We start from the raw sequence: 23,555 nt of genomic DNA on the forward strand, positions 1-23,555 counted from the left end.
TTCATTACCTTTTTAATAAAGCTTTTCTTAGATTTTTAAATAAGGACTTCAGAGAACATTTTGAAGTACTTCAAAAGATTTCTATTAATTTAGAAAAAAAATCTGAAACTTTTAAAATTATGAAATATGTTTCGAAAAAAACCGAGTCTGTTATTTCTGAAATTATATCAAATATTTTTTCATTTCTTAAAAATTCTAAAAGTCATAAAACTCTTTTAAACGGACTCATCATCAAATCATCAAAAAATTCATCAAAATCATCCAAATTTAATTAATTAATATCTTCTCAGGTCTTAGAATCGAAATTAATTTCAAATTTAAGTGTTCAAAAACTTTAAACAAATAAATAGGTTTTCGAAATTCTATTAAATGTTTTTTAAATAATAATATAGAAATATATGTACTGATATTTTATGAAAGAATAAACGAAGAAAATACGAGTTAGAAATAACTTTAATTGTTTCCGATAAATAAACGATTTAATGTAAAAATATGCCATTGTTTCAAATATTCGAATCTTAATCTAAAAATTTATATAAACCATATATACATACATTGTATGTGAAACACAATTGTTTGGAATTCCTCGAGAATATAAGAATCGAATTAAAAACTAATAATGAAATATCTAACATTGAGCATTTCGGCGTTGATAATCCAGGGATGATTCTATGTAGTCTTGTTCAAGATTAAAAAGATTCTCTCTGTTCTTTAGTAAATACTGAAGAAAGTCATGAAAGCGAATCGACAAAAGGTGAATGCTTCTCTCGTCCATTTCAATAAATGAGAGCATATTTCCAAGTTTCACTGAAATTTATCAAAGACATCAAATTAATAAACAAATTTCAGAAAAGTCCATTCAATTAAAATACAGGGTGGCTGCTTTAATCGAGGAAAAAATTCTACGTCTTTTCCCGACTCAGACACACTTTTCACAGTCATGGATGTTAAAAAAAACCATGAATCTGAAATTTTTTTCATATTAAGTGATCAAAACTGAACTGCAAATTATAGAACGCCAAGTGGAACTTTTTGGAATTTTAAAATTGAAGCTTTAACCAGTTTTGTTGAGAAATTTCTAATTCAAAACCTCAAAAGTTTCAAAAGCTAAAATTTCGAAAAAGAATGTAAAAGATTTTAAAGAAAAATGTTTAAATTTTACAAGATTCCAAAATTTTTTTAAAAAATCCCAGTAAATTTAAGAAATATTTAGAAACAATTTTAAATATAATTTTGGAAGGTTTCGAAAAACAAAAATGTTTAAACATTTTGAAAGGTTTCGAGAAAATAACGAATTTTTCTCAAGATTCCTGCAAACAAATTCCAATAATTTTTGATTTTGGGAAAGATTCATAGGGAAATTTCAAATGATTATTTACTTTCAAAAATAAATTCGAGGAGAATATTGAAAAAGACTTTCAAATATGTTAAACGATTTTCCAAAGGTTTCTTCTTAATTTTGAAAATTTACATAAATTTAGAAAAATTCGACTAAGTAGATTTTTGAAGACTAAAAAATTAATTTTTTAATATTTAAAAATATTTTCAAGGATTTCAGAAGATTTTAAAAATTGTAAAAAAAAAGAACCCGAAAGATTTTAGGGCAATTTTTTTAGATTAAAAATTTGCTTAATTTCAAAAAGATATTTAGAAAATTCAGAAGTTAGGAAAAAAATTTAAAACAAAACGTACGTTTTTGGAAAGAAAATCAGTTTTTAAAGAATTTTGAGAGAATTCAAAAGAATAAAAAAAGTTTCTTAAGATTCCTGGAAAAATTTTGATTGACTTTTTTTATTGCAAAAAACTAATTTTTATTTATGCAGAATTTTAAAAATATTTCAAAAAGTTTCCTAAAATTTGGAAAAAGAAAGTAGAAGATTTTGATAACAAATTTTTAAATTCTGCAAGATTCCGAAATTTTTGAAAAAATCCCAGTACATTTAAGAGATATTGAGAAAAAAATTTTGGAAAATTTTTAGAAACGAAGCTTTTTAAGAATTTTGAAAGGTTTCAAGAGAAAATATGAAATAATTTTAGAAAAACATACGTGGGGAAATTTCAAATGATTATTTATTTAGAAAAATGAATTCTAAGAAAAAACTAAAAAATATTTCAAAAAGTTTCCTAAATCTTTGAAAAAGAATGGATTTTGAAGAAAAATTTTCCAGTTTTGTAAGATTTTAAAATTTTAGAAAAAAATTCTAGTGAGTTTAAGAGATATTTCGACATTTTGAAACGATTCAAAACTAATTTTGGAAGATTTTCACAAAAAAAATAAATTTTTTAAACATCTTGCAAAAAATTTCAAATAATTTTTGATTTTGGGAAAGATTCATGGGGGAATTTCAAATGATTATTTATTTTGAAAAAAAAATTCTAGGAAAAAATTGAAAAAGATTTTCAAATATGTTACACGATTTTCCAAGAGTTTGTTTTTTTAATTTTAAAATTTTGCACAAATTTAGAAAGATTCGACTAAGTAGATTTTTGAAGACTTAAAAGTTTTTTTTTTTAATATTTAAAAATATTTTCTATGATTTCAGAAGATTTTTTTATATTAAAAATTTGCTTAATTTAAAAAATATATTGAGAAGATTTAGAAGATTGGAAAAGCTTTAAAACCAATAAAAACTTTAAAACAAAGTGTCGATTTTTGAAAAGAAAATCAGTTTTTTAAAGAATTTTGAGAGATTTCAAGAGAATAAAAAAAGTTTCTTAAGATTCTTTGGAAAATTTTGAAAGATTTTTTTATTGCAAAAAATTAATTTTTACTATTGCAGATTTAAAAAAATTTTTAAACAAATCCGAATCATTTTAAAAAATTTTTGCAGCTTTAGAAGATTTCAAGAGAATACAAAATATTTCCCAAAATTTAGAAAAAGAATGTAGAAAATTTTGATGACAAATTTGGAAATTCTGCAAGATTCCAAAATTTCAGAAAAAATACCAGTAAATTTAAGATATTTCGAAATTTTGAAACGATTCAAAAATAATTTTGGAAGATTTCGAAATACAAATTTTTTAAAAATGTTTAAATTTTTTAAAAAGCAAATATAAATTTTGGAAGATTTCGAAAAAGGCTTTTTAAGAATTTTGAAAGATTTAAAAAGTTTGCTTAAAAAATGTGAAGTCATTAAAAAAAAAATTAATTTTGAAATAATATTAAAAAAATGTTAAAACACTTTAAAAGATTTCCAGAATTTTCTCAAAATCTTCCAGATTCTTTTTACAATTCTTTTTTCCAGATTTTAGAAATTTCTAAGGAATTAAAAATATTTTATAACTTTAAAGGATACCCGAAAATATATTCATAAAACCTTAAAAACTATAAAAAAAATTTAATTCGACTTTTTGGTTATAAAATGCATTTCTTTTAGTATAAATTTTATATTTCCCGTTTAAAATTCAATAATTTGCTAAAAAATTCGTCTTTTTAGAATAAAAATTAAACAATCTGGTTAAATTTTTTTTTGTCGGAAAAAATAATTAGCAAATTCAACACTTTTGTTGAAAAGTCGACTTTTAATTAAAAATTTCACCTACTTTTGTAGAAATTAAACATTTTTTTAGTTAACAATGCACCTTTTTTGTAGAAAATTTCTCGAGTTGGTTGAAAATTAACTTTTTTGTTGGAATTTTATATATTCAAGTAAAAAATTCAACTTTTTTTATACAATATGTTCGTCTTTTTGGCTGGAAATTTTTCCAGTTTGAAAGAAAATTCTACTATTTGGTCGAAAATTCGACTGTTTAGTTGGAAATAAATTTTTTTAATGGAAAATTCCAATTTTTTTATAATAATTCAACTGCCTCCTGGAAAATTCGTCTTTTTTGTTGAGAAGGTCAACTTTTTTGTTGAAAATTCGCCTTTTTTGTTTAAAAATTCATACTCATTTCTCTTTTTTTTATCTGAAAATGCATTTTTTTGCAGAAAATTAAGTTTTAATTTTTAAATAATTTAACTTATTTTGGCTAAAACTGTAACTATTTTATGGAAAAATGAAGATATGAAATGAGAAAATTTCTGAGTAAAAGATTTTGAAATTACAAATTAGTTGAATTTTCTGACAAAAAAATCCAATTTTCAACCAAGTACATGAATTTTCAACAAAATATATGAATTTTTCATCCAAATAGTAAAATTTTCAACTGAAAAAGGTAAATTTCAACTAAAAATGGAAGATTTCAATTTTTAGTTACAAAAAAATTAATTCTCAAGCCAAAAAAGGTATTTAAACTGAATTTTTTTATACAATATAGTTAATTTTTCTATCAATAATATGAATCTTAACAAAAAAATGAACTCTCAAAGAAAAGCATAATAGTTGATATTTAACAGCAAATATTTTAATTTTCAATCAAAAAGGTGAAGTTTAAACAAATGAGATTACTTTTTTAACAAAAAAGGACGAATTTCCAACAAAATAAATGAATTTTCAAGAAAAAAAAAAATTTTAACAAAAAAGATGACATTTCCAAAAAAAAAACGAATATTTAACCAAATAGTTGAATATTAAATATAAAAAAAATGTTTTCAAAAAAATAGTTCAATTTTTAACCACGAAGATTAAGTTTCTGCCAAAACGACAAATTTTCAACAAAGAATTGAATAGTGAAATTTACAGTTCAAAAAATTAAATTACATTTTTAAAAACGAATTTTCAATCAAATAATTAAAATTTCAATCAACAAAATTATTTTTTAACCAAAAAGATAAAACTTTACCCCAGAATATAAATTTTCTACAGAACAAAAAGATAAATTATTAACAAAAGAAATATAGATTTTCAACAAAACATGGAATAGTTTTTTTTTATCAAAAATTTTCATTTTCAAATGCGCCTACTTTGTAATTAATCAATCCTTCAAAACTGCATTTTAAAATTCTTCTAAATACATTTTTTTGCTTTAAAATTGAAGACCTAAAATGAATAATTTTTCAACTAATAGATTTTTTTCTTCTAAAAATTTGTAAAATACCAGGCAAAAAAAATAAATAAATTCACTGTTATTTTCGGGTTCTCGGGTCTAGTAGCCACCCTGAAAACGTAATTTTATTTACCAAACAGGCGAAGTAAGTGAAACGCCCCGTACAATTGACTAGGCAAAGAGTCCGGATTTTCTCTGGTTATGTCCTCGAATTGCAATCGTTCCCATTTGTAGAGTAATTGAAGGCCAAGCGTGAGATTGAAGTATTCTCGAATGCCTTTCGTCACTTCCAACGCACTCTCCCTGTTCAGAGAAAGAATTATTTATTAAAAAAAAAAAAATTTATTCATCAATTTCACAGTTTTTCTAATTAAATCTGTTTATAAAAACCTTAGATTTAAGACGAAATTTCAACAAAAGAAATTAATTTTTAAACTGACAATTGCATTAAAAAACAAATAGTTTAAATTTCTAGCAAAGAAGAAGATTTTTTTTGAATACAGAGAATTTTACACAACAAAACAGTTCATTTTCAACCAAGAAAGATGAATTTTCTATGATAAGAGATGAAATTTAAATCCAAAAGGACGAATTTTCAAATAAAAAGTTGAATTTTCGATTTAAAAAAAAATGAATTTAACATAATAATTAAATTTTCAACAAAATAATTGATCTTTCAACAAAATAGTTGAAATTTCAACTAAAAAAGATCAATATTCAACCAACAATAAACAAAAAAGTTTAGTTAACTTTTTAGTTAGAAAAATTACTTTTCAGCACAAAAAGCAACAAATTTTCATTCAGTTAAAATCAACGAAAAAAGATAAGTCTTCAACAAAAAATGGGATCATTAAATTTTCAGTTAAAAAAATTAATTTAAAAAAGATCAATTTCCAGTACGATACAGGGATTTTCAAGGAGAAATAGAAGACAAATCTAGAGATGAAACAATTAATTTTTAATCAATAGTTAAAATAAATAATAAGTAAAAAAATTAGAAATAATTAAATAGAAAAGTTAAAATGACGAATAAAAAATTAATTTTAAACCAACAAAAAAACAAAATTTTAACAAAATAGTTAAATTTTTAAACTAAGAGATCAATCTTTAATTGGAAAATGAATTATTAACAAAGATGGCAAACTTTCAACCAAAAATATTACTTTTTCACAAAAAGATTAATTGTTATTTAAAAAAACGAATTTTTAACAAAATACATAAATTTTTAACAAAATTGTTAAATTTAAAGTAAAAAAAGACGAATTTTCTAGAAAAAAATGAATTTTCAACCCGAAAATATAAATTCACAACAAAAAAATTAATTTTTAACCAAATACATGAATATTTAAATAAAATTATGAATCGTCAACTAAAAATAATTTTAACTTACAATCAAAAAATGTTGAATTCGACCAAAAAAGAGAAATTTTCAACCAGAGTTAAATTTTAAACAAAGAAATGAATTTTCAATTAAAATTATAAATCTTCAGGAAAAAAATTGTTTTTCAACATAATAGTTAAGCATGAAGTCCGATAGTTTAATTTTTAAGAAAAAGGGTGATTTTTTAACGATTGCAAATTTCCAACCAAATTTTTGAATTTTGAAGCCAAAGACGAATTTTCTGCAAAAAAAATAGAATTTTCAACCCGAAAATATAAATTCACAACAAAAACAAAATAAATTTTCACCAGATACATAATTTTTCAACTGAAAGTATGAATCTTCAACTAAAAAAAATAATAATTAAAAAAAAAAGTTTAATTGAAAAAATACGAATTTTCAACATAATAGTTAAGCATTAAGCCCTATAGTTTAATTTTCAAAAAAAGGTGATGTTCTAGCGTTTAAAAACTTTAAACAAAATTGTTGAATTTTGAAGCCAAACAGACGAATTTTCTACAAACAAAAAGAAAGAGTTAATTTTAAATCAAATAGTTGAATTTTGGATTTAAATTTTACATATTAAACCCAAAAATATTTTAATTAAAAATCAAGAAGAGTTGATTCAACCAAAAAAGCAGAATTTTCAAAAAGAGTTGCATTTCAACCAAAGAAATTAATTTTGAATAAATTAGGTTAACATTCAACCAAATAATTTAATTAAAAAAAAAAGATTATTTTCGAACCATTAAGAATTTTCAACAAAATACATGAATTGTAAAAAAAAATTTTTTACTTTTAAAGTCAAAACGAAGAAATTTCAACCAAAAAAAATTTATTTGCACCAAACACATGAATTTCCAGCTAAAATTATGAACTTTTAACCAAAAAGATTTTAATTTAAAATCGAAAACAGTTTAATTCAAACAAAAAATACGAGTTTTCAACCTAAGAGTTGAATTTTCAAAACAAAAAATGAATTATTAAATAAAATTATGAATCTTGAGAAAAAATTAATTTTTAACAGAATAGATGAACCACAAAGACGAATTTTCAACAACAAAAATTTAATTTTCAACCTGAAAATATTAATTAAAAAAAAAAATTGTTAAGCAAATAGTTGGATTTTCGACTAGAATTATGAATCTTAAAAAAAAAAAAATGTTGCAACACAATAGTTGAACATTCAACTGAATAATTTAAGTTAAAAAAAAGATTGTTTAACCATTAAAAATTTTCAATAAAACTATTGAATTTTGAAGCCAAAAAGACGAATTTTCTACTAAAAAATTGTTTTTTAAACCTGAAAATATCAATTTTCAGCAAAAATTTTTATTTTAAGCCACGTAGTTGAACTTTAGATTAAAATTTCGAATATTCAAGCAAAAAATATTTTAATTTAAAATAAAAAACAGTTGATTTAACCAAATAAATTTTGATCGAAGAAATTAATTTTCAACAAAATTGTTGAATTTTGAAGTAAGAAATTTAACCAAAAATTACCAATTTTTAACAACAAAATAATGTATTTTCAACTAAAATGATGAATCTTCAAGAAAAAAATATTTCAACACAATAGTTGAACATTCAACCAAATGATTTAAGTTTAAAAAAAAAGATTGTTTAACCATTAGAATTGTCAACAAAATATAATAATTTTTGATAAAATTGTTAAATTATGAAGCCAAAATGAAGAATTTTTTACAAAAAAATTGAATTTTAAACCTGAAAATATGAATTTCCAGCAAAAAAATTATTTTAAACATACTAGTTAAATTCTCGATTAAAATTTTGAATATTCAAGTAAAAAATATTGTAATTTAAAATAAAAAACAGTTGATTCAAGCAAAAAAGACCAACTTTTAACAAGAGTGGAATTTTAACCGAAGAAATTAATTTTCAACAAAACATATGAATTACGAACAAAAATAATGAACTTTGAAGTCAAAAGAAAAGACTTCAACCACAAAAAATTAATTTTCAAACCAAAAATAAAAATTTACAACAAAAACTTTAAATCTAACAGTTGAATTTAAAACAAAAATGAGTTTTCAACATGAACGTTGAATTTTCAACAATAAAATGAATTATTAAATAAAATTATGAATCTTCAGGAAAAAAAATAATTTTCAACAGAAAAGTTGAACCACAAAGACGAATTTTTAACAAAAAAATTGACTTATCAACCTGAAAATATAAATTTACAAAAAAAAATTAATTTTAAAGCAAATAGTTGAATTTTCGACTAAAATTATGAATATTTAACCAAAAATATTTTAATTTAAAATCAGAAACATTGAAATTTAACCAAAAAGTATCAATTTTTAACAACAAAACAATGGATTTTCAACTAAAATTATGAATCTTCAAGAAAAAATAAAGAATTTCAGTTTCAAGAAAATAATGATTGTTTAACCATTAACAACTTTCAAGAAAATTGTTGAAGTTTGAAGACGAAAAGACGCATTTTTAACAACAACAAAGTAAATGGTATTTTTGAAACTGGAAATAAAAATTTACAACCAAAAAATTAATTTTCAACCATATAGTTGAATTTTCGATTAAAATTTTGCATATTAAACCAAAAAATATTTTAATTAAAAATCAAGAAAAGTTGATTCAACCAAAAAAGACGAATTTTTAACAAGAGTTGAATTTTAAGCAAAGAAATGAATTTTTAATAAATTAGTTTTACATTCAACCAAATAATTTAATTTAAAAAAAAAAAAGATTATTTTCGGACCATTTAGAATTTTCAACAAAATACATGAATTGTAAAAAAAATTGTTAAATTTTAAAGTCAAAAAGAAGAGATTTCAACAAAAAAAATATTCATTTTCAAGCCAAAAATAAAAATTTACAAACAAACCAAATTTATTTGCATCAGATACATGAATTTCCAAATAAAATTATAACTTTTTAACAGTAAGATTTTTATTAAAAATAAGACATCGTTTAATTCAAACAAAGAATACGAGTTTTAAACATAAGAGTTAAATTTTTAAAACAAAAAAAGAATCATTAAACCAAAGAAAAATATATGCTTGCTTAACCATGAAGAATTTTCAACAAAACTATTGAATTTTAAACCTGAAAATATAAATTTCCAACAAAAAAATTAATTGTTAACCAAATAGTTGTTTAATTTTCTACCAGAAAGACAAATTTTGGAATGCAATACATGCATTCATTAATTTTTAAGAAAGTAGTTAAACTTTCAACAAAATAAAAATTCGTCCAAATAATAGAATCATTGAAAAAATGAGATGAATTCCGAAATAAAATATAATATTAGATTTTTCAACAAAAAAAAAAAAGAACTTTTAACTAAAAATAAAGGTAAAGTTTCTTGAAAAAAAAAAGAATTCTTAAAAAAAGGGGATATTTTTTTTTGTAACGTAGATTATGGATCGCCCCGAAACTAAAAAAAAAATTACCTGCTCGAGTCATTCATATCCCCAGTTTCCTGAAACTCTACAAAATCATTCAGAATTTTCTCGACCGTTATTCGCATTGGAAGAGACGGCAACTTTTTGTTTTTCATCAGAGCCTCACTTTCTTCAACCAGTAGAAGCTTTAATTCATCCGGTATTATAATTTTGAATTCCACTTTAACGAAGAATTCCTCTGACTCGCCAGACGCTTCCAATCGGCTGCAATTAAATTAATTGACTATTAGTTTTGAAAAGCTGTGTTAATTTGTTAATCGTAGAAAAAAGAAGAATCAGCGTTTCTCGAAAAAAAAACTGGAATTTTCTCAATCAGATGGCTTCAAAATGGAATGTTTGTTTCTACATTTATTTTTAATTAATTACAACTTGGAGTTCAAACATTTTCAAATAAATAGATACATTTTCTACCAAGAAAAATGAATTTTCATTTTAATATATAAAGTCTTAACTGAAATAGATCACGCTTAAGTCAGAAAAAATAATTATGAATAAAAAAATAAAAAAATTATTGACAAAATAGTTAAATTTCAAACCAAGAAGAATTATGTTGTACTAAAAGACAAGTAAAAAATTCAATTTTCAACTCCAAGAGATAAATTTTGAACCAAAATAGGAATGATTAACTTTCCAATCAAAGAAATTAATAAAAAAAAAGGAATTTTTAACAAGAGTTAATTTTTCAAATCAGAGGCATTTTTCAGTCAATAAACAAATTTTTTACTAAAAAGATGAAGTTTCAGCTAATGAGATTACTTTTCTACCAAAAAAAGACGAATTTTCAAGAAAAAAGTTGAATTTTAAACTAAAAAGGTTAAATTTCAAATTAAAATGAAATAGCTAAATTTTTTGTTCAAAAACAAAATTTAACTTAGGAACAAATTTTAAAAAATTTTGAAGAAAGTAGTTTAACTTTAAAACCTAGATTCTAAATTTTTAATCAAAAATATTAATTTTCTAACGAATACAACGAATTCTTTAAAAAATTACAGAATTCTCAACCAAAAAGTTGAATTTTCAACTAAAAAAGATGATTTTTTAAACAAAAGGAATAAATAACAACAAAAAACGATGAATTTTCAATCAAATTCAAAAATTCTCAACCAAAAACTTATAGTTTTAAGAAAGAAATAGAATTTTTTAAATTAATTTTTAAGAAAGTAGTTTAACTTTAAACCCTAGTTTTTAAGTTTTCAACTAAAAAGATAAATTTTTAAACAAAAAGATTAATTTTCTACAGAAAAAGAAGTATTTTAAACAAAATTCAAGAATTTTAACCAAAAAGTTTAGTTTTCAACTAAACAAAATAAATTTTTAAACAAAAGGATTAATTTACAACCAAAAAAGATGAATTTTAAATCAAATTCAAGAATTCTCAACAAAAAACTTCTATTTGTACTAAAGAAAGAAAATATTATTTTATATTTGTTAGAAAGTAGTTTAATTTTTAACAAGAAACTTGAGTTTTTAACCAATCAGGTTAATTTCGAACCCTAAAAAAACGAATTTTTAAACAAATTCAAGAATTTTCAACCAAAAAGTTGAATTTTTAATAAAGAAAGAGAATTTTCCATTTTTAAAAATTAGTTTAACTTTAAAACCCACTTTTTAAATTTGTAACCAAAAAGATTCATTTTCTGCCAAAAAAAATTAACAAAATTAAAGAATTCTCAAACGAAAAGTTGAACTTATAAAAAATAAAAAGAATTTGTTTTTAACTTTTAAAAACCTAGGTGTTAAATTTTTAACCAAAAAGTTCAATTATTGAACAAAATGATTAATTAACTACCAAAAAACAACTAATTTTCAATCAAATTCAAGAGTTCCCAAACAAAATGTTGAATTCTTAAGAACGATAATTTTTTTTTAGTCTTTAAGAAAATAGTCTAACTTTAAAACCTAGTTGTTAATTTTGTTAGAAATAAGATGGATTTTTAAACAATCAGGTTACTTTTCCACCGTAAAAAACGAATTTTCTTTACAAAATTCAAGAATTTTCAACCAAAACGTTGAATTTTTACAAAAGAAAGAGAATTTTTTTAATTTTGAAGAAACTAGTTCAACTTTGAAACCTAGATGTTAAATTTTTAAACAAAAAGATTAATTATCTATCGAAAAAAACGAATTTTTAACAAAATTAAAGAATCCTCAGTCAAAAATTAAAATTGTTAAGAAATAAAAATTTATTCTTATTTTTAAGAAAGTAGTTTAAATTAGTTACCAAAAAGATGAATTTTTTAAGAAAAAGGTTAATTTTCCATCGAAAAATATAATTTTTACCAAAATTAAAGAATTTTCAACCAAGAAGTTGAATTTTGAACTTAAAAAGATGATTTTTTAGACAAAAGGATTAAATTTTATCCAAAAGACGAATTGAATGAGAAAGAAAGAATTTTTTAAATTTTAAATAAAGTTGTTTAACTTTAAAACCTAGTTGCTAAATTTTTATACAAAAAGATTAATTTTATACCGAAAAAGACGAATTTTTAACAAAATTAAAGAATTCTCGACCTAGGTGTTAAATTTTAAATAAAAAAGATTAATTGACTACCAAAAAAGACGAGTTTTCAATCAAATTCGCGGATTCTGAATCAAAAAGTTGAATTTTCATGAAAGATATTTGATTTTTTGATTTCTAAGAAAGTAGTTTAACTTTAAAACTATGTTCTTAAATCTTTTTAAACAAAAAGATGAATTTTTAAACAATTAGGTTAATTTTCCACAGTAAAAAAAACGATTCGTTAACAAAATTCAAGAATTTCCAACTGAAAAAATCGAATTTTGAATAAAGAAAGAGAATTTTTTTAATTTTTAAGAAAGTAGTTTAACTTTAGAACCGAGTTGTTAAATTTTTAACCAAAATGATTAATTTTTGAACAAATAGGTCAAATTACTTCCGAAAAAAAGAATTTTTCAACGGAAGGATTAATTTTCTACCAAAAAAGACAAATTTTCAATGAAATTCAAGAATTCTCAAGCAAAAGGTAGAATTTTTAACAAAGAAAGAAAAATTAACTTTATTTTTAGAAAGAAAATATATGAAAAAATATTTTTAAGACAGTAGTTTAATTTTTTTAACTGTAAAGATGAATTTTTAAACAATAAGATTAATTTTCTACTGAAGAAAACAATTTTTTAACAAAATTCAAGAATTCTAAACCAGAAAGTTAAATTTTTAAGAAAGTAGTTTAACTTTAAAATCTAGTTGTTAAATTTTTAAACAAAAATATTAATTATCTACTGGCAAAAACGAATTCTTAAGCAAATTGAAGAATTCTCAAACAAAAAATTGAATTCTTAAGAAAGATATTTTAAAAATTTTTTAAGTAAGTAGTTGAACTTAAAAACATGTTAAATTTATTTTTAAAAAACAAACAAAAAAAACGAACTGTATAAGAAAGAAAGAATTTTTTTAATTTGTAATGAAGTTGTTTAACTTTAAAACCTAGTTGTTAAAGTTTTAACTCAAAATATTAGTTTTCTACCGAAAAAACGAATTTTTAACAAAAATAAAGAAATCTCAAAGCCAAAAGATGAATTTTTAATTGAAAAATTTATTTTTATTTCTAGAAAGAAAATAAATTAGAAAATATTTTTAAGGCAGTAGTTTAAATTTTTAACCGTAAAGATGCATTTTTAAACAAAAAGATTAATATTCTACAGAAGAAAACAAATTTTTTTTAAATTTCAAGAATTCTCAACCAAAAAATTGAATATTTAAGAACGAATTTTTTTTCAATTTTTAAGAAAGTTGTTTAACTTTAAAACCTATTTGATAATTTTTTAAAAAAAAAATTAATTTTTAACCTAAAATATTAATTTTCTACCGAAAAAAATGAATTTTTAATAAAATTCAAGAATTTTCAACCATAAAGTTGAATTTTTCATAAAGAAAGAAAATTTTTTTAATTTTTAAGAAAGTTAAAACCGGGTTGTTAAATTTTTAAACAGAAAGATCAATTTACTACAAAAAACAACGAATTTTTAAACAAAAGGATTAATTTTTTACCAAAAAAGACGAATTTTTAACAAAATTCAAGAATTATCAACTAAAACGTTGAATTTTCAACTAAAAAATATGATTGATTAAACAAAAGGATGCATTTACTTCAAACAAAGACGGATTTTCAATCAAATTCATGAATTTTTAATAAAGAAAGAAAATTTTTTCATTTTTAAAAAAGTAGTTCAACATTAAAAGCTACTTTTTTAAATTTTTTATACAAAAATTTATAATTTTTAATAAAATCCAAGAATTCTCAACCAAAAAGTTGAATTGTTGACAGAGAAAGAGAATTTTTCTAATTTTTGAGAAAGTAGTTTAACCTTAAAAAACCTAGTTATTAAATTTTTAACCAAAAAGTTAAATTTTCAAGCAAAAAGATCAATTTACTACCGAAAAAAACGAATTAAAAAAAAAAGGATTAATTTTCTATTAAAAAAAAAAGAAGAATTTTCATTCAAATTCAAGAATTCTCAAGCAAAATTTTGAAATTCTAAGATAGAAAAATTTATTTTTATGTTTATGAAGAAAAGAAATTAAACATTATTTTTAAGAAAATAAATTAAATTATCAACCAAAAACATACATTTTTCAACAAAAAGGTTAAATTTCTCCCGAAAAAATATAATTTTAAACAAAATTCAAGAATTCTCAACCAAAAAGTTGGATTTTCGAGACATTTTTTTTTAATTTTTAAGAAAGTTGTTTAACTCTAAAAATTAGTGTTTAATTTTTTGAGCAAAAAGATGAATTTTTAAACAATCAGGTTAATTTTTCACCGACGAAAAACAAATTTTCAACAAAATTCAATCATATTTAACCAAAAAATTGAATTTTTAATAAAGAAAGAAAAATTTATTATTATTTTTAGAACAAAAATAAATTATAAATTATTTTTAAGAAAGTGATTTAATTTTATAACGGTAAAGAAGAATTTTTAAGCAAAAAGATTAATATTCTACAGAAGAAAACGAATTTTTAACCAAATTCAAGAATTCTTAACCAAAAAGTTGAATTTTTAAAAAAGAAATTTGATTTTTTTTTTATTCTGAAGAAAGTAGTTTAACTTTAAAATCAAGTTGTTACATTTTTAAACAAAAAGATTAATTTCCTACCCAAAGAAACCGAATTTTTAACAAAATTATAGTTTTTTAAAAGAAAGAAATTGTTTTATTTAAAAAAAATTTTAATTTTCAACGAAAAAGATGAATTTTTTAAAAAAAAAGGTTAATTTTCCACCGAAAAATTTAATTTTTGAAAAAATTCAAGAATTTTCAACCAAAAACTTGAGTTTTTGACAAAGAAAGAGAATATTTTAATTTTTGAGAAAGTAGTTTAACTTGAAAAACCCTAGTTGTTAGATTTTTAACCAAAAAGTTATATTTTCAAACAAAAAGGTTGATTTTCCACCGAAAAAATATAATTTTAAACAAAATTCAAGAATTCTCAACCAAAAAGTTGGATTTTCGAGACATTTTTTTTTAATTTTTAAGAAATTTGTTTAAATTTAAAAATTAGTGTTTAATTTTTTAAACAAAAAGATGAATTTTTAAACAATCAGGTTAATTTTCCACCGTTAAAAAACGAATTTTTAACGAAATTCAAGAATTCTTAACCAAAAAGTTGAATTTTCAACTAAAAAAAATTATTTTTTAAACAGAAGCATTAATTTATTTCCAAAAAAGACAAATTTAATAAGAATTTAAATTTTTTTTAAGAAAGTAGTTTAACTGTAAAACCTAGTTGTTAAAGTTTTAACCCAAAATATTAATTTTCAACCGAAAAAAAAAGAATTTTCAACCAAATTAAAGAATTCTCACTCAGTCAAAAATGTAATTTTTTAAAAAAGAAAATTTTTTATTTTTAATAAAGCAGTTTAAATTTTCTACCAAAAAGATGAATTTTTAAACAAATTCAAGAATTCTCAAATGAAAAGTTAAATTCTTAAGAAACAATTTTTAAAAATTTTTTAATAAAGTAGTTTAACTTTAAAACCTTGTTGTTAAATTTTTGAACAAAAAGATTAATTCCTACCGGAGAAAAACGAATTTTTAACAAAATTTAAGAATTCTCAATCCAAAATTTAAATTTTCAACTAAAAAAGATTATTTTTTTAAACAATAGGATTTAATTAACTTTATACTTTTTCAGATTTTCCATGACCATTTTTAAATTCCCTGATCTGCAGCTACCCCGAAAATATGAAAATAAATCTGTACCCTCGTCGTTTTCGTGGAGCTTCTGATATCGAATCGTGAGAAGTGGATGTGAGTGATCCACTGCCGTATTTTCCAGAACGACCTGTTCCTTTTTCAACATTAGCGACAGGTGTGCTAGCTCGACTATCGCTGTCCTTTTCCCGGCCACCTTCGCTTTTACGCCCTTGTGTTTTTGTCGCTGTCGCACTTTTCCTGCTTTTCTGGGATGACTGCTGATTCGAATGGGCCCGCTGAACTTCCCGCTGCTTCTGGCAATTCGCTTCGTTGTACTTCAAAACTCTACCTTCTGGCACCCATTCGTCCCAACTATTTAGAAGAAAAAAAAACACTCAAATCAGATGACTTTTCTACGATAAGAGACGAATTTTCCATCAAAGAGAGGAATTTTCAAACACAAAAAACATTTTATTTTTAAGGATGAAAGATTATTTTCTAACTAGAAAAGATTGCTTTTCCAAAATAAAAGATGAATTTTCAATCCGAAAGCATGATTTTTCCATCCCAAAAGGCGAATGTTGAAATAAAACATTTAAACTTCCGACGAAATGATTTTTTAATCAGATAATTGAATTTTTAATCAAGAAGATTTATTAAAACCTGCATTTATGAATTTTCAATCAAATGGTTGAATTTTCAAGTCAGAAAGATGACATTTCTACCTTAAAAAAAAAATTTTCAATCCAAGAGGACGAACTTTCCATTGAAGAGAAGTATTTTTCAAAAAACTTTATTTTTAAGTAACAACAATTAATTTCCAATCCAAAAGGATGATTTTTCCATCCCAAAATGCGAATTTTAAAATAAAACAGTTACATTTCTGACAAAATTACTTTTTAATAAGAGAATTGAATTGTTATACAAGAAATTAAAATTACAACCTTCAAATATAATTTGTCAACCAAATGGTTCAATTTTCAAGTCAAAAAGATGACTTTTCTAACATAAAAGAGGAATTTTCAATCCAGGAGGACGAACTTTCCATCAAAAGAGACGAATTTTCAACAACAACAAAATATATTTTTAACAAAAAAATACGACCCCATATAATTCAAGCCCAAAAGGAGAATGCTAAATAAAAATCAAAAGAGACGAATTTTCCAACAAATATTTATTTTCAACCAAGAAAGATTAATTTTTAAACAAAAAAGATTGCTTTTTCAAAATAAAAGATGAATTTTCAACAGAAAAGTATGATTTTTCTACACCAGAACGCGAATGTTAAAAGAAAGTAGTTGAAATTAAGAAAAAAACAATGACTGTTTAATAAAATAATTGAATTAGTAACCAAAAAGTGGAATTTTCTATCCCAAAAAGCGATGATTAGAAAAACAATTGAATTTCCGAGAGAAAAAACAATTACTTTTTAATAAAACAATTTAATTTTTAAACAAAAAGTTGAATTTCAAATCCATAAGGATGCAATTTCTTTGACGAAAAGGGAATGTTAAAAAACCGGATGAATTTCCGAAAAAAATATAACTTATTAATAAAACAATTAGATTTTTAAACAAGAAGTTGAATTTTCAAATTAGAAAGATGAAAATTTCAAACAAATGGTTGGATTTTCAATCCAAGAAAATGAATATTTTACCATCTACCATAAAAGACGCATTTTCAATCCAAGTGGAATAAATTTTTATGAAAAGAGTCGAATTTTCTGAAAAAAAAACTTTATTTTCCATAGAGAAAGATTAATTCTTAACCAAAAAATATTAGGTTTCCACAATAAAAGATCAATTTTCAATCCAAATGGATGATTTTCTATCCGAAAAGGCGAACGTTTAAACAAGAGTTGAAATTCCGAAAAAAAAGTCTTTCGAATAAAATATGTAATTGAAGTTTTTAACAAGAAGTTTAATTTTCAACCCACAAAGACAAATTTTTAAACAATCTTTGGAAAGCTTCAAAATTTTAATTCACAAACTTCAGAAATCTAGAATCAGTTTTAAATTTTAAATTATTTTGGAAATTTTTTTAGAACTCTTAAATATGTCTGTTTTGAAAAGATTCAAACTCAATGTAAAACTTGAAATGATAGCCTAATATAAAACAAAATGTAGATTTTCGCAGATTTTAAAGAAAAGAATTAGATTCTTTTCAAAAATTGTGAAAGGCTTCAAAAGAATAAAAAAAATTTCTTAAGATTCCTAGGAAAATTAAAAAATAATTTTTCATTATGAAAAATAATTTAGAGAGAATATTTAAAAAGTTTTTCAAATATTTAAACAAAATTTTCAAAAAAGATTCTAGAAGTTTTTAGGAAAACTTTCTGAAATTTGCAAGATAATTTTTAATATTTTTAAACTCCTAATTATCTCTAAAAATTACTCAAATTTGTTCTGTAAATGTTTATTTGTAAATTAAACATAAAAAATTAAAAATGTTACTCACAAATTAAGCATTTTTCAAATAAAACAATTAAAATTGTAACGTTCAAAGTTTAAAGGCTCTTCGAAATTTTAACGATTCCACGTTTTCTATTTCAAACAATTCATTTCAAGATTCTTTACTTTGAAATATTTGGTTTTTAAATATTTGCATTTTAGACTGAAACAATATTTTTAATTCAATAAAATCCTTTAACTGAGAATATATCATTCTGAAGTTATTCTTAAGTTGAAAATAGTTTATAAACTTTCAGCCACACATGAATTTTAAAAAATGTATTTATTTATTAAATGAAAATGTTTTTTATCTAAAATTTTCAACATCAAAGGCTTTTATTTTTTATTTGTTCAAGTATTTAAGAAAGCATTTTAAAATTCTTTAAATTACAAATGTAAGCTTAGAAATAAAAATTTTAAATGTTGAATTTTCAAGCTAAGAATATCAAATTTCTACCATAAAGGCGAATTTTCAAACCAAGAGGTCGAGCTTTTCATCCAGAGACGCATTTACCAACAAAAAATTTATTTTCAATCAAGAAAGATTAATTTTTAACCAAACAAAATTTATTTTCTATACGAAAAGATAAATTTTCAACTCAAACGGATGATTTTCCTATCCGAAAAGGTGAATGTAAAAAAAAATAGTTGAATTTCCGAGAAAAAGGTGACTTTAATCAAATAATTTAATTTTTAACCAAAAAGTTGACTGATTTAATGTTAAATTATAATGTTTTCAAAATTGTCCAATTTTCGAGATTTTTAAATTTCAAATTATTCATTTTTTAACGATTTTAACTAGAAATAATACAATTTAATTTATTTTTAATTTTAAATAATCCGATTTTTAAAAATTCTAATCTGAAAATATTAAATTCAAAATAAAATTGTTCAATTATGAACACTTTGAATTAGAAATGATAGAATTTGAACGCTTTTTTAATGAAATTGTCCAATTTTAAACATTTTTGTCACAAATTTTTAAATGTTAATGATTTCGATAAAAAAATTTAAATTTCAAAAACTTTTAATTCGAAATATTTCAATTTTGAACGCATTTAATTATAAATAATACAATTTTCAAAATTACAATCTGAAAATATTCCACTTTCAACGTCTTGAAATTGTTGTATTTTCGAAATATGTCTTAAAAAAAAAATGACAATTTCATTCAGTTTAGAAATTTTTCAATTAAAAAAAACATAAAATTTTAGTTCCTTTGAATTTTAAATAATCCAATTTTGAAAATCATAATCTGAATATATTCCATTAAAATTTTTTTTAAATTGTCTTATTTTAAAAATTTTTATCTGAATTAATTCAGTTTCAAGATTCTTCAATTTAAAATAAAATTGTTCAATTTTAAACACTTTCAATTAGAAACAATAGAATTTCAACTCTTTTTTTTTAAATTGACCAAATTTCAGTCTGGAATTTTTTAGTTTTGAAAAATTTCGAAAAGAAATTTCAAAGTTTCGAAGGAAATAGTTTTCATTTTGAAACATTTTTTCATCAATTTGGGAAAAGTTTGAAAATTTCAAAAAATTTTAAACAAAATGTCCATTTTTAAGATTTTGAACGAAAAATCTATAAAGTTTTTAAGAATTCTGAACGATTCCAAGAAAACTAAATTATTTTTTCAAGATTCCAGGGAAAATTTGGAATAATTTTTTTTTTCGGAAAGTTAATTTTTTAAGTCAATTGAAAAAGATTTCAAAGGGTCTAAAATAATGTCAAAATATTTATAAAAATGTTTCAAACGATTCCCGAAAATTTTAAGGCATTTTTTTTATATTTTGGAAGAAATTTCACAAATCAAATCATTTGTAAAGATATTTAGTTTAGTTTATTTACTAATTTTATTATTAATATTATTCATTTTCTTAATCTAAAACTCGACTTTTTATTTTGGAAAATTAATTTTTAAAGGAAATTAAAAAAGATTTTTAAACGTTTTTTAAAATGTCGAAAAAAAATTTGGAAAATTTTAAAGCAATTATTTTAATTTTAAAAGAATTTTCAAAAAATTTATGAAAATTCGAATCATTTTAAAAGATATTTAGTTTAGTTTATTTACGGTTAAAACGTTTTGAATTTGAAAATTTTAGAAGATTCAACAATAGTTTTTTATTTGAAGATATTTCAACAAATTTTAAACAAATTTAGATTTTTTGAGATTTCAAACAAAAAATGTATAAACCTTTTAAAGATTTTAAATGATTTTTACACTTGAAAAGATTGTAAAAAATTTTAAACAATCTGCAGATTTTGGAAGATTTAAACAAAATATGTATAGATTTTTTTAAGAATTTTGAATGATTCAAGAGAACAAAAAAGATTCTAAACAATTTTTTTTTATTTGGAAAGAATTGTCTCAAATTTTATGAAAAATTCGAATTATTTAAAAAGATATTTATTTTATTTACAGTTTAATTCTTTTAAATCTGGATGTTTTTAAAGACTTTTAAAAATAATTTAAGATTTGAAAAGATTTCTAAAAATTAAAAAAAAAATCTATTTTAATGGCTTTCATCCAGAAATGATACAAGTTTAATTTTTTTTATTCCATTCGAAACAATGGAATGAATCATAATGGAAGAAACGACGAATTAGTAAGATGAAAAAGATAAAAATTTAACTAATTATTTAAAAACCTGTTGAAATGAAAGTTAAAAAGATTTCTTTTTCTTCTAAAAATTTGTCAAATTCTCGGTCAAAGAATAAATTCACTGTCGTTTCTCGGTTTTCCCTATAGTTATGATAAAAGTTTGTAACAGAAAATTAAAATCAACTTTTTTATAAAAAAAAAAATCAACATTTAAAAAATATTTAAGTCATTTTACAACTTGATTTACTGATATTTTTATGGAAAAAAATAAAAAATAGCCTAGAATAGAACTCAATTTACAATCATTTTCTGGCTTTTTTATTTCCCCTCTAAATGGCCACTGTTTTTTTTTCTTTTTGATAAAAAATGATTAAAAACTCACTTTTTGTTCCAACCAGCGTAGTGAATGAAATATTTGATCTGCTTTTCCTTTGTGACTTGAGACTTGAGGCATTTCGCTTCATAAATCAAAGGTCCATGAAAGCACAACACTTTTTCTCCTGAGGAAAGCAAAAATACAAAACAAATACAAAACCTGTCAAATGAACACCGAAGAAAATATACAGGTTTCGACGTTGTTTACACTCCGAAATCAAACCCCGATTTCTGCGATAAACCACCTCAAACTTGATCCCAAATACAAATTCGAACCTGTATTAAACAATCTGCGACTTGTACCTTCTTGAAATTTGCATTTCGGTGGCATTTCATGCACGCAAAATCAAATTTTCAGCGACAAAACTAGACAACACTCATAACCACTTGACAGAATGACAGCGGCTATTTGAGGTTAGGTCCGCATCGAAGCCGCGAAGCCGAACTGCCGCCGATAACCAGATTTGCGCCATTTTTATGGCCAAAAATTTGGCGGGGGTTTTCAGTTCGTTCTTTTGAATTTCCGGGAAATTTCTAAATCAAAATCTGCAGTGATGAATTTTAATTCTAAGCATTTAATTCAAAAAAAGAAAATTCATACATGATTCTTTAACAACAAAGGCAATCATTAATTTTGATAATATTAATTAATTATTTAAATATTTACATGAATAAATTTGAATTATATGGTTAAATATAAATAAACTCATAATGGAATATTATTATTTATTTATTATTTATAATTATGTTCTTAACTTGTTATAAAAATTATGAAAATGTTATAAAAATGTTATAAAATTTTAAATGCTTTCTATTCATAACACCTTGATGAAATTTCTTTCTGAATGTTTGTAAACATTATTATTGATAGAAGATAAATTTTTTAATGAAAATTGTAAATTTATTGATATAATAAAGTTTATTTATCACGGTTCTAGGGAAAATTACATTTTTTTCAATTTTGAAAAAATAATTTTAAGAAAATATTTTAAAATATTAAAATAATTCCAAATGACTTCCTAAAATATGAAAGAATGTAGACGATTGTATATAAACTCCTTGTGAATTTTTAAAGGTTTCAAGTAAACAATGATTTTTCTTAATTCCTGGAAAAAATTCCAATGATTCTTTATTTTATCCAATTAATTATTAAAGAAAATTAAAAAATATTTTAAAACATTTCAAAAGATTTAAAAGATATATAGTTTATTTTAGTGAAATATTAGATGATACAAGTTAAATTATTTTTCATTACATTCAAAATGTTGTCCTTTTTTTAAATTGTACCTAATTTAAAATGATTTAATTTGGAACGTTTTCAATTGAATAGTTAATTAAAAAATTGTGAAACAATGGATTATGAAACATTGTTCGAGTTTTCAAGATTTGTAGATAAAAAAAGGTTTTTAAGAATTTTGAAAGGCTTCGTGAGTATATTTTTTTAAAAGATCATTTAAAAAATGATTTTTTTATTTAAAAAAATGAATTTTCTGACAAAATTGAGAAAGATATCAAAAGATTTCAAACGATTTCCTAAAATTTTGAAAAAGAATATAATGTAGGTTTTTTTGAAAGGTTTCAAGGAAATAAAGAAAGTTTCTCAGAATCCCTGAAAAAATTCAAAATAATTTTTTATTTTCAAAAAACATTAATTTTTCAAGGAAATTTAAAACAATTTTCGTATTTTTTTTTTTTTTTTGATATATTCGTATAACTTAAAAAGATATCTTACTTTAGTTTCATTTATTTATGGTTTACACCTTTGAACTTGCAGTTTTTAAATAGATTTAAAAAAAATTTTGGATATGAAAAGATTTCAACCAATTTTAAACAAAATTTGAAGATATATAAAAAAACAATAAAATTTTAAAATATTTTAAAAGTTTTAAAGAAAATAATATTTGTATTTTGAGATTTCTGGGATTTCTGGGATTTCAAGTAATTTTTTAATTTGGAAAATTAGTTTTTTAATGAAATTTAAACAGATTTTAAATGATTTTTAAAAATGTCAAAAACAAATTCAATTTTTTTTTAATTTGATAAAATCCTTTTTAAAAAATTATCTTCAAAATTTTCGCAAGAATCTTAGAACAACTTGAATTCGCTTTGAAAGGTGTTCAAAAATATTTAGGAATTTTAAAATATTTCTAAAAAATTGCTTACGAATATTAATTTTTAAAGGTTTTGAAAAAAATTACTTTCTAACA

The 23,555-nt window shown here is 21.8% G+C and overlaps 1 protein-coding gene across 2 annotated transcripts; it reads right to left on the reverse strand.

The window, feature by feature from the left end:
- Nucleotides 1–435: 435 nt before the first annotated feature.
- Nucleotides 436–21,777, reverse strand: LOC117168337 (mortality factor 4-like protein 1). 2 transcript variants are annotated; one of them, XM_033353916.1, is made up of 6 exons: nt 21,652–21,777; nt 21,356–21,473; nt 15,982–16,287; nt 9,748–9,963; nt 5,063–5,232; nt 436–807 (listed from the first exon to the last, which is right to left on the reverse strand). In XM_033353916.1, the coding sequence occupies exons 1-6, from the start codon at nt 21,677–21,679 to the stop codon at nt 629–631; spliced, it is 1,017 nt and encodes a 338-aa protein (XP_033209807.1). In that variant the 5' UTR covers nt 21,680–21,777; the 3' UTR covers nt 436–628. The 2 variants fall into 2 exon arrangements, with proteins under 2 accessions (XP_033209807.1, XP_033209806.1); XM_033353915.1 differs by having other exon boundaries at nt 21,625–21,777.
- Between the last annotated feature and the right edge of the window lie 1,778 nt (nt 21,778–23,555).

This window comes from Belonocnema kinseyi, chromosome 2 (assembly GCF_010883055.1).
Source record: "Belonocnema kinseyi isolate 2016_QV_RU_SX_M_011 chromosome 2, B_treatae_v1, whole genome shotgun sequence".
Classification (NCBI taxonomy): domain Eukaryota; kingdom Metazoa; phylum Arthropoda; class Insecta; order Hymenoptera; family Cynipidae; genus Belonocnema; species Belonocnema kinseyi.